The sequence below is a fragment of the Chlorocebus sabaeus genome, chromosome 1, assembly GCF_047675955.1.
Source record: "Chlorocebus sabaeus isolate Y175 chromosome 1, mChlSab1.0.hap1, whole genome shotgun sequence".
Lineage (NCBI taxonomy): Eukaryota > Metazoa > Chordata > Mammalia > Primates > Cercopithecidae > Chlorocebus > Chlorocebus sabaeus.
The window spans coordinates 46,359,634-46,372,091 of NC_132904.1; the positions used below are offsets into that span (position 1 = coordinate 46,359,634).

The 12,458-nt window shown below is 39.6% G+C and overlaps 1 protein-coding gene across 1 annotated transcript in view; it reads right to left on the reverse strand.

The window, feature by feature from the left end:
• LDHC (lactate dehydrogenase C) overlaps positions 1 to 12,458 on the reverse strand; it is a 50,671-nt gene that overhangs the window by 12,234 nt on the left and 25,979 nt on the right. The window contains exons 5-6 of the mRNA XM_073017838.1: positions 9,786 to 9,959; positions 5,779 to 5,896 (exon numbers count right to left, since the gene is read on the reverse strand). Coding sequence (XP_072873939.1) covers positions 5,779 to 5,896; positions 9,786 to 9,959 — 292 coding nt within the window. The remainder of the gene's footprint in view (positions 1 to 5,778; positions 5,897 to 9,785; positions 9,960 to 12,458) is intronic.

Here is a 12,458-nt window from a genome sequence, read left to right on the forward strand (position 1 = left end):
CCATATAAATCTCTTGAACTGTTTAAAATTGTTACTAGTGGCCAGGGTCAGTGGCTCACACCTGCAATCCCAGCACTATGGGAGGCTGAGGTGGGCGGATCATGAGGTCAGAAGTTTAAGACCAGCCTGGCCAATGCTGGCCAACATAGCGAAACCCCATCTCTACTAAAAATACAAAAATTAGCTGGGTGTGGTGGCACGTGCCTGTAGTCTCAGCTACTCGGGAAGCTGAGGCAGGAGAATCACTTGAACCTGGGGGGCAGAGGTTGCAGTGAGCCTAGACGATACCATTGCACTCCAGCCTGGGTGACAGAGTGAGACTCTGTACCAAAAAAAAAAAATTGTTACTAGTTTGCCAATGTAAATTTATATAGTTGTAAGTTGTGTGTATATATCTTTCCTAAGAATATATCACTAAATCAATAATAAGTGAATATGGAAAATATTTATGATACATTTTCAAAGGAAAATACCACAATACTAAACATTATGCACTTTCTTATCTCTGGCTTGTAAAAAATATAAATTTTTATACAAACTTTAGAGTTGCATCAAGCCACCAAGTTATTAATAGTGTTTATTTTTACAAGCAGCCTTACAGGTGAGTCTTCTTTATGCCTATCTGAATTTTCTTATTTTCTACAATTAATATTTATTATACATTTGCATTGCTACAAATAGTGGCCTCAAGTTTGGATTGACAGTCAAATTCACTGGACAAAGAGGGTTTAATTTAGCACTAAGTTTATTTAACTTTTAGAAAGGCTATAGGACAAAAAGCACAGACTGCACAGCATATCGTTCATATGATGAAGTCTTACAACTACCCAGTTTTAAAGCCCCAGGAATGCACATAACACACTTGGTTGCCAAAGATAACGCTGATTTTATACACACACACACACACACACACACACACACACACACACACACACACAGATGGGGTATGGCCAACATAGCGAAACATTAGCTATGTTGTATAACATACAAAAATTAGCTGGGTGTAGTGGCACGTGCCTGTAGTCTCAGCTACTCGGGAAGCTGAGACTTATATATATATACACACACCTGAGCACAGGAGGTTGGGCCTGGACTGTTCCTACAATAGTGTCCTATGATTTGACTATCAGTCCAAAATCAGGGCCACTATCAGAGGCCATGCAATACTTTTGATGACAAAAGCACTTTTAGACCCTCAATTCTATATGGCCAAGACTCTGGAGGTAAGTAAAAGGAAAGGGAAAGAGGATCTGCCTGGCACCTGACTGACAGCATACTGTCTATGAGTTGAAGTAAAGAAAGCTCTACAGTAGATAACTGGGGACAAATCTCACCAGTTGAATCTGGATAACAGATTTATCATCTCGGGTATTAACAAAATGGATAGAGAAAGAGAAGAAAGTTGAGAATGGCTAAAAACATAATCCTTTAGTTGTTATTAACCATCTTGATGAAAATAAAACTGCTGTTGTAAAAGAAAGGTAAAGGGAGCAAACAGAAGAAATAGTTTCAAGGCTGGTACTTTAAGACAAAAACTGATACACATTGTAAACCAAATGCCCTCTTGGGAACCAGTAAAGACATCCTATTAAATCATGATGTCATTCCTCTGCAATTGGTTACTAGCAAATCAGAGGCTGTTGTGTAAAAAGAGCTGAGTAGTTTTTAGATAAATATTAGCAGCACCCTGAAGATTGTTTATAATTATAGATCCTCTGCGAAATGATCAAGAGGTAAATAATTTAATTTTAGATACTGCAGAGTTGAGAGGACCAATAGTGTTAAGTACTGATCCGAAACACATTGGAATATTTGGTATTCAAATCACACAGGATTTCAATGGGAAATGTGATCTTAATCCTTGTTCCCTTAAAGCAAGTGTCTCAAATTAAAAAGGAACTGCCCGAGCGCAGTGGCTCACACCTGTAATCCCAACACTTTGGGAGGCCGAGGTGGGCAGATTGGTTTAGCTCAGGAGTTTGAGACCAGCCTGGGCAACATGGTGAAACCCCACCACTACCAAAAATACAAAAAGTGGCCAGGCATGGTGGCATGCACCTATATTCCCAGCTACTCAGGAGGCTGAGGTGTGAAGATGGCTTGAGCCTGGAAGTTAGAGGTTGCAGTAAGCCAAGATCAAGTCACTACACTCTAGCCGGGATGACAGAGCCAGACCCTGTCTCAAAAAAAAAAAAAAAAAAAGAAAGAAAGAAAGAAAGAGAAAAAGAAAAAACTACCATTCTCTGTGGTACAATTATTAGTCACTGGGTAGATAAAAGACCAACACTGTGACATCCCTACAGGAGGTAGATGGACTGCTCCATAACACTTAGAAACCACTATTGGTTAACACAGATTCCTTAGTGGGTGAGGCGTACGGATGTGCCTCCAGACCAGTTAGATCCCTGCATTTATTGGAGACTGGTCTCCTGGCCCCTATAGCTGAAAATATATGGGGATAAGGGACATTTTTTTTGAGAAGGATAGGAAAAGATACCGTAATATTAATACATATTGTGTTTTCTAGGGATTAATTTAACCTCTCATTCAAAGCTTTTTGGTGAAACAAAGCATTTGTAGGTTCCCTTAAGAGAATTTAAGAAAATAAAACATACCAAAATGATTACCAAAGTAAAAGGTATTTTGGTAAACTGACCTAAAACTTTCAATTGATGTGATACTTATGGAAATAGTTTGGCCAAAAGAAGAAATACATTTGCTTTAGAAATATAAAAACAGGGCGAGCGTGGTGGCTTTAGAAGGCCAAGGCGGGCAGATCACCTGAGGTCAGGAGTTCGAGACCAATTTGGCCAACATGGTGAAACCCCGTCTGTATTAAAAATACAAAAACGGCTGGGCACGGTGGCTCAAGCCTGTAATCCCAGCACTTTGGGAGGCCAAGACGGGCGGATCACGAGGTCAGGAGATCGAAACCATCCTTGCTAACCCGGTGAAACCCCGTCTCTACTAAAAAATACAAAAAAACTAGCCGGGCGAGGTGGCGGGCGCCTGTAGTCCCAGCAGCTCAGGAAGCTGAGGCAGGAGAATGGCGTGAACCCGTCTCAGCCTCCCAAAGTGCTGGGATTACAGGCTTGAGCCACCACGCCCGGCTGAAATACCTTCTAAAGAAGATACTGATATGCTATACTGTGTTTTTTTCCTGGTATCCTTTCACCATAAACTTAATGCAAGGTGAAAACCTATTATATCCTGTGAGTTGGATAGTCTGAATTTCAGACAACAATTAGTGGCTATATACTTTTAATATTGTTGTTGTTTGGTTTTTTGTTTTTGTTTTATTTAAGAGACAAGGTCTCACTCTGTTGCCCAGGTTGAAATGCAGTGGACTATCATTGTTCATTGCAACCTGGCATTCCTGGGCTCAAGTAATCCTCCCATCTCAACCTCCCAGGTAGCTAAGACTACAGGTATGCAACACCACACCTAGTTAATTTTTTAATTTTTTTAATTTTAATTTTAATTTTTTTTTAGAGAGACAGGATTTTTCTCTGCTGTCCAGGCTAGTGTGCAGTGGTGTGATCATACCTCTGCTAGTTTGAATTGAGCCTAAAACTCCTGGGCTCAAGTGATCTTCCTGCCTCAGGTACCCCAGTAGCTGGGACTACAGGCATACTACTATGCCTGGCTAATTTTAAAAAATTTTTTGTGGAGACATGATCTCACTCTGTTGCCCCAGCTGATCTGAAACTCCTGGCCTCAAACAATCCTCCTACCTCAGCCTCCCAAAGTGTTGGGATTACAGATGTCAGCCACTGTACCCAGCCTTAACTACTTTTTTAACTGTGGTAAAATTTATCATCTTAACAATTTTTTAAGTATACAGTTTAGTGGCATTAAGTACATTAACACTGCTGTGCAGTCATTACCACTATCCTCTCTCAAATGTTTTCATCTTCCCAAACTGAAGCTCTGTACTCATACACATTGCCATGTTACTTTTTGCAACCAAAAATAAAATAAAATAAACTTTTAAAACTAAAAGGCATTTAAGAGAATAAAAACTCACCCATGATCACTTTTTTGTTATGTGACTTTTTAGTCTCTGCCCTAATTCTTACACATTTTTGTTTTATTATTATTTTATTTGTTTGTTCGTTTGTCTTCTTTGAGACAGAGTCTTGCTCTGTCACCAGCCTGGAGTGCAGTTGTGAGATCTCAGCTCACTGTAACCACTGCCTCCCGGGTTCAAGCGATTCTCCTGCCTCAGCCTCCTAAATAGCTGGGATTACAGGTGCGCACCACCAGAGCCGGCTTTTTTTTTTTTTTTTTTTTTTTTTTGCATTTTAGTAGGGGCAGAGTTTCAACATATTGGCCAGGATGGTCTTGATCTCCTGACCTCATGATCGGCCCACCTTGGTCTCCCAAAATGCTGGGATTACAGGCATGAGCCACTATACCCAGCCTATTATTTTATTTATTTATTTATTTTTTTCTGAGACAGAGTCTTGCTTTGTTGCCCAGGCTAGAGTGCAGTGGCACAATCTTGGCTCACTGCAACCTCCGCCTCCTGGGTTCAAGCAATTCTTATGGCTCAGCCTCCCAAGTAGGTGGGATTACAGGCACACACCACCACACCTGGCTAATTTTTGTTATTTATTTATTTTTTTAGTAGAGACGGGTTTCACCATGTTGGCCAGGCTGGTCTCGAACCCCTGACCTCAGGTGATCTGCCCACCCTGGCCTCCCAAAGTGTTGGGATTATAGGCGTGAGTCACCGCACCCGGTCTCTTACACATTTTTGTAGGGTTTTATCATAAGTATACATATAGTAGACTTGTGGTTTTTGTTAAGTTCAATATTCCAAGCTGTGAACATCCAAAAGTGATTTTTAACTTTTTTTTTGAGATGGAGTTTCACCCTTGTCACCCACGCTGGAGCGCAATGGCGCTGTCTTGGCTCACTGCAACCTCTGCCTCCTGGGTTCCAGTGATTCTCCTGCCTCAGCCTCCCAAGTACCTGGGATTACAGGCACCCATCAACACACCCAGCTAATTTTTGTATTTTTAGATACAGGGTTTTACCATGTTGGTCAGGCTGGTCTCGAACTCCTGACCTCAGGTGATCTACCCGCCTTGGCCTCCCAAAGTGCTGGAATTACAGGTGTGAGCCACCCCCCACCCAGCCAATTTTTAAGTTCTATAACTTCTATTAATATGTAACTTGACTCTTGACTAAAGCATGAAGAATAATCCTGCGTGCTGTTAAGGCTAATACATATGGAGTCAGATGCTTCACTTATAAGAAAACCATATTGATTTCTGACCATCTGCATTAGCCTAATGTTTCATCTAGTCAAATGATGAACATTTAATAAGTTATTGGCATGGTTCTAGCATTTTACATAAAATAGTACTAACTTATTTACTCTCTATAGTAGCCCTGTAAAGTAGGTTCTATAATTATCCCCATTTTGAAGATGAGTAAACAACTTCTGATATTTTAAGTAATTTCCCAATATCATATCACTAATAAATGATGAAGGTTTCAAACCTGGACAACCTGGCTCCAAAGTCCATTGTCATAATCACTATGCTTTTATTACTCTCAAATATATGAGTTGTGAAATAATAAGTACTTTTTCTTTTTGACAAATGCCCCCAAAAAGAAAGCTATGTATAAGTCTGAATTTAGTGATTTTCAGAAGACTAGAGTTACTTATCTCACAAAAGGCAAAGATCAACTATTTGATTTTTGTCTGTGATATGTATTCTTAAGACTGATTATTAAGGCATTAAGAAACTTAATAGGGACTATTACCTTTGAATAACTTGTTTATGGATATTTTTCCAGTGTTCCTTATCTGAATCTGTTCCTAATTTAGGGTCCAGAGTCTTCAGAGCAACACCAGCAACATTCACCCCACTCCATAAGGGCACTAAAAAATACAGATGTTAAAATAAACTCTTCTTCCCAATATTGCATCAGGAGTTTGAATTCAGTGTTATCTTTTTAAGTTAGGTTTGCCACTTGATATGGTTAAGATGTTTGTCCCCTCCAAATGTCATGTTGAAATGTAACCCCTAGCGTTGGAGGTGGGAAGTGTCTGATCATGGGCGCTGATCCCTCATGAATAGCTTAGCATCATCCCCCATTGATGAGTGAGTTTTCACTCTGAGTTCAAGTGATATCCGGTTGTTTAAAAGCGTATGGCACCTCCTCTGTCTCTCGTTTCCACCCTCACCATGTGACACATCTACTCCTCCTTTGCTTTCTGCCATGATTGCAAGCTTCCTGAGGCCCTCATCAAGAGCATATCTTGGAGCCATGCCTGTACAACCTGCAGAAGCACAAGCTAAATTAAACCTCTTTTCTTTACAAATTACTCAGCCTCAGGTATTTCTTTTTCTTTTTTTTTTTTTTTTTTTTTTTTTTTTGTCTTTTTCATCCAGGCTGCAGCGTAGTGGGGCTTGATCTTGGCTCACTGTAACCTCCCCCTCCCAGATTCAAGGGATTCTTCTGTTTCAGCCTCCCAAGCAGCTGGGATTACAGGTGTGTGCCACCACACCCAGTGTTTTTTTGTACTTTTAGTAGAGATGGGGTTTTGCTATGTTGGCCAGGCTGGTCTTAACCTCCTGGCCTCAAATGATCCACATGCCTTGGCCTCCAAAAGTGCCAGGATTATAGGCATGAGCCACGACTCCTTGTCAGGTATTTCTTTTTCTTTTTTTTTTCTTTTTTTTTTTTTTTTGAGACAGAGTCTCACTCTGTCGCCCAGGCTAGAATCTAGAATGCAGTGGCACGATCTTGGCTCACTGCAAGCTCCATCTCCCAGGTTCAAGGCATTCTCCAGCCTCAGCCTCCCAAGTAGCTGGGACTACAGGCACCCGCCACCATGCCCAGCTAACTTTTTGTATTTTTTTTTTTTTTTTTTTTGAGGCGGAGTCTTGCTCTGTCGCCCAGGCTGGAGTGCAGTGGCACTATCTCGGCTCACTGCAAGCTCCGCCTCCTGGGTTCACGCCATTCTCCTGCCTCAGCCTCCCGAGTAGCTGGGACTACAGGCGCCTGCCACAACGCCCGGCTAATTTTTTTGTATTTTTAGTAGAGATGGGGTTTCACCGTGTTAGCCAGGATGGTCTCGATCTCCTGACCTCGTGATGGGGTTTCACCATGTTAGCCAGGATGGTCTCCATCTCCTGACTTTGTGATCCGCCCACCTCGGCCTCCCAAAGTGCGGGGATTACAGGCGTGAGCCACTGCGCCTGGCCCTGACCAGGTATTTCTTTACCGCAACACATAAAAGGCCTAAAACACCACCTTACACCATACATAAAAATAGGTTTCAAATACATAAAAGAGGGAAATGTAAGAAATAAAATTATAAAGTTGTTAGAAAATATGTAGTAGAATTTATTTATAATTGTGTGGTATAGAAGGCATTTTTAAGCAACACACATATTTTTAAGCAATATGCAGTATAAACAAAGAAAAGGACTAATAAAATATAAACAATTAGAGGGAAAAGAATACCAAATTAATACCATACTTCTCAATAGTAAAAATGAGCCAAGGAAGAGTAACTGTTAATCAAGAGTCTCACATCCAACTAACCTGTCATTCCAGAATAAGGTGAGACTAAAACAGTCATATAAACACCACCAATAGGATAGAGTTCAGGAAGAAGTAAATTGAACCCAGGCGAAGAAGTTAGATGGAGAAAATAAAGATAAGCAACACAACTGGCAAACCTGTACTTGAATCGAAACAAGTATTAACTATTAATAATAATTATAACTAGTTTGAGGGATATAAGAACAGTATGGATACAGAAAAGGAATTAATAATTACATGTATGACAGAAAGAGGATGGTGTCAACATCATAAAAAAGAGGATGATCAAACTAAAAGCATTCTAAGATCTTTGAATTATCGGTACCCAGTGCAGTGGCTCATGCCTGTAATCCCAGCACTTTGGGAAGCTGTGGCGGGTGGATCACCTGAGGTCAGGAGTTCAAGACCAGCCTGACCAACATGGTGAAACCCTGTCTCTACTAAAAATACAAAATTAGCTGGGTGTGGTGGCACATGCTTGTAATCCCAGCTGCTCAGGAGGCTGAGGCAGGAGAATTGCTTGAACCCAGGAGGCAAAGGTTGCGGTGAGCTGAGATCGCGTCATAGCACTCCAGCCTGCGCAACAAGAGCAAAACTCTGTCTCAAAAACAAAAAAAAAAAAACAAAAAAACAGATCTTTGTATTATCCCAAAGGACAGTAAATAAATTTATCATCTGAGATCAAGTATTAATGTTAAAAATTTACAGATAACCATTTACAAGGTAAGTGTATAATCCAAAGTATTAGAGGAAATTAAAGAAAGTAGATCCAATGGAAAGCAGAAAAAGAGAAAGGAAACAGAAAAATCATGCTAAATAGAATACTAAATATGCTCAAATTAATACTAATAAGAATATACTGTTTTCTAAAAATAAAGTTATAGAATATTAAATGTGAGAAATTAAAATATACCAGAGAAAATTAGTTTTAATGACCTTCAGGAAAAATAACTGTGTTAGGACAATAACACAAGCCAACAGGGTCAAAGTAAGGCTCTGGTTGAAGAAATATTTGTCCAAATCAAATCAAAGTATTTGTTACATTATGGCTCATAGATTACAAAGAAAAGGGCACTTTAAATGTTTTGAATAAATGAATGAATGCTTGAACAAATGGTCTTTATTCTCAATTGGTTTACTGCCATGATGGAAAGAAGATTTACATACATGACACAATTAAGGAACACTGTAAAAAGTATAAAGTTCTAACCATGTAGCAGAGACTAAGTGTTTAAAAAGAGAGGTCGGTGTGGCCTCAAGAGTTAAAATCACATATTATTTCACTTACATGAAAACTCTGGAATAAATAAATAATCAGAGTGAGAAAGTAGATTAGTGGTTGCCTGGGGCTAGGGTAGTGGAAATAATGTGGATTTCATTTTGGGCTGATGAAAATATTCTGTATTTAGATTGTGGTGATGTTAGTACAACCCTGTGAATATATCAGAAACTCAAGAATTCTATATTTTGCTGGTTGAATTTTATGGTATGTGAATTGTATTAGTCCATTCTCACATTGCTATAAAGAAATACCTAAGACTGGGCAACTTACAAAGAAAAGAGATTTAACTGGCTCACAATTCTGCAAGCTGTACAGGAAGCACAATGCTGGCATCTGCTTGGCTTCCTGGGAGGTCTCAGGAAACTTTCAATCACGGAAGAAGGTGAAGGGGAAGCAGGAGTGTCTTATATGGCTACAGCAGGAGAAGGAGGGAGAGAGAGGGGTGGTGCTACACACTTTTAAACAACCAGACCTCACGAGAACTCACTATTGTGAAAACAGTACCAAGGTGGATGGTGTTAAACCATGAGAACCTGCCTCCATGATCCAACCACCTCCCACCAGGCCCCAGCTCCCACACTGGAGATTACAATTCAACATGAGATTTGGGCAGGGACACAGATCCAAACCATATCATGAATTATGTCTTACTAAAGCTGTTTTTAAAAAACACAATAAATAAAAATGTATTACAGATAAGAGAAACACTCATATTGACTTTAAAACAGCTATACGTTTTGTGGACTATTTTATGAAAGATAGCTAAATCAATGATACAAAAGATTGAAAGTAAAAGAACAGTAAAAGTTACACCAGGAAAGTACCAACAAAATGAAACTTATACAACTATATTAATATCAGGAAAAAAAAACTTTAAAGGAAATAAGAATTATTAGAGGTAAGAAGGGTAGTCACATAATAGATTTATACTTACCGCTAGAATCACCATGTTCTCCAATAATCCAACCATGGCAGCTTGTGGAGTGGACACCCAACTTTTCTCCAATTAAGTAACGGAAACGGGCAGAGTCTAAATTACAACCACTTCCAATTACACGAGTTATAGGCAAGCCACTTATCTTCCAGACTATATATGTCAAAATATCCACTAAGAAGAAAAATTTCATGTTAGAAAAATTTTCAATGTAACTTAAAAAGAATTTTTTTCCTGAACAGATAGATGAATTGTTTTAGAGTCACATACAGATTTACTACAAAGTGAAGCAAATCACTGGCCAGGTGTGGGGGCTCATGCCTGTAATCCCAGCTCTTTAGGAGGCTTAGGTGGGTGGATCACCTGAGGCCAGACTTTGAAACCAGCCTGGCCAACATGGTGAAACAGTCTCTACCAAAAAATACAAAAATTAGCCAGACATGGTGGCACACACTCACATTCCCAGCTACTTGTGAGGCTAAGAAGGAACCAGAAAAGCAACTTTGGTAATATAACAAAATAAGATTCATCAACACCCCCCAAAAATCACACTAGTTCAACAGAAATGGATCCAAACCAAGAAGAAATCCCTGGTTTACCTGAAAAATAATTCAGGAGGTTAGCTATTAAGCTCATCAGGGAGGGACCAGAGAAAGGTGAAGCCCAATGCAAGGAAATCCAAAAAATGATACAAGAAGTGAAGGGAGAAATATTCACCTAAATAAGTAGCTTAAAGAAAAAACAATAAAAAATTCAGGAAACTTTGGACACACTTTTAGATTTGTGAAATGCTCTGGAAAGTCTCAGCAATAGAATTGAACAAGTAGAAAAAGAAGTTCAGAGCTCGAACACAAGGTCTTCAAATTAACCCAATCCAACAAAGACAAAGAAAAAGAATAAGAAGGTATGAACAAAGCCTCCAAGACGTCTGGGATTACGATAAACAACCAAACCTAAGAATAATCAGTGTTCCTGAGGAAGAAGACAATTCTAAAAGCTTAGAAAACATATTTGGTATTTGGGGAGATAATCAAGGAAAACCTCCCCGGCCTCGCTAGAGACCTAGACATGCAAATACAAGAAGCACAAAGAACACCTGGGAAATTCATCACAAAAAGATCTTTGCTTAGCACACTGTCATTAGGTTACCCAAAGTTAAGACAAAGGAAAGAATCTTAAGAGCTGTGAGACAGAAGTACCAGGTAACCTATAAAGGAAAACCTATCAAATTAACAGCAGATTTCTCAGCAGAAACCCTACAACCTAGAAGGGATTGGGACCCTATCTTCAGCCTCCTCAAACAAAACAATTATCAGCCAAGAATGTTGTATCCAGTAGAACTAAGAATCATATATGAAGGAAAGATACAGTCATTTTCAGACAAACAAATGCTGAGAGAATTTGCCACTACCAAGCCACCACTATAAGAACTGCTAAATGGAGCTCTAAATCTTGAAACAAATCCTGGAAACACATCAAAACAGAACCTCTTTTTTTTTTTTTTTTTTTTTAATTTCCTTTTTTTGAGATGAATCTCACTCTGTCGCCCAGGCTGGAGTGCAGTGGCATGATCTCAGCTCGCGGCAACCTCTGCCTCCCAGGTTCAAACAATTCTCCTGCCTCAGCCTACCGAGTAGCTGGGACTACAGGTGCCCACCACCATGTCCAGCTAATTTTTGCGTTTTTAGTAGAGACAGGGTTTCACTATGTTGGGCAGGCTGGTCTTGAACTCCTGACCTCAGGTGATCCGCCCACCATGGCCTCCCAAAATGCTGGGATTACAGGCATGAGCCACTGTGCCCGGCCCAGAACTTCCTTAAAGCATAAATCACACAGGACCTATAAAACAAAAACACAAGTTAAAATGCAAAAACAAACAAACAAAAACCCAAAGTACACAGGCAATGAAAAGCACGATGAATACAATGGTATCTCGCATTTCAATACTAACACTGAATGTAAATGGCCTAAATACTTCACTTAAAAGATACAGAACTGCAGAATGGATAAGAACTAACCAACCAACTATCTCCTGTCTTCAGGAGACTCACCTAACATACAAGGACTCACATAAACTTAAAGGGGTGGAAAAAGGCATTTCCTGCAAATGGACACCAAAAGCGAGCTGGAGTAGCGATTCTTGTATTAGACGAAACAAACTTTAAAACAACAGTGGTTAAAAGAGACAAAGAGGGCCATTATATAATGGTCAAAGGCTCTTCCAACAGGAAAATATCACAATCCTAAACATATATGCACCTAACACTGGAGCTCCCAAATTTATAAAACATTTACTAACAAATCTAAGAAACAAGATAGACAGCAACACAATAATAGTGGGGGACTTCAATACTCCTCTGACAGCAATAGACAGGTCATCAAGACAGAAAGTCAACAAAGAAACAGTGGATTTAAACTATACCCTGGAACAAATGGATTTAACAGATATATACAGCACATTTCATCCAACAACCACAGAATACACATTCTATTCAACAGCACATGGAACTTTCTCCAGGATAGACCACATGATAGGCCATAAAATGAGCCTCAATAAATTTAAGAAAATTGAAATTATATCAAGCACTCTCAGACCACAGTGGAATAAAACTGGAAATCAACTCCAAAAGGAACCTTCCAAACCACGCAAATACATGGAAATTAAATAACCTG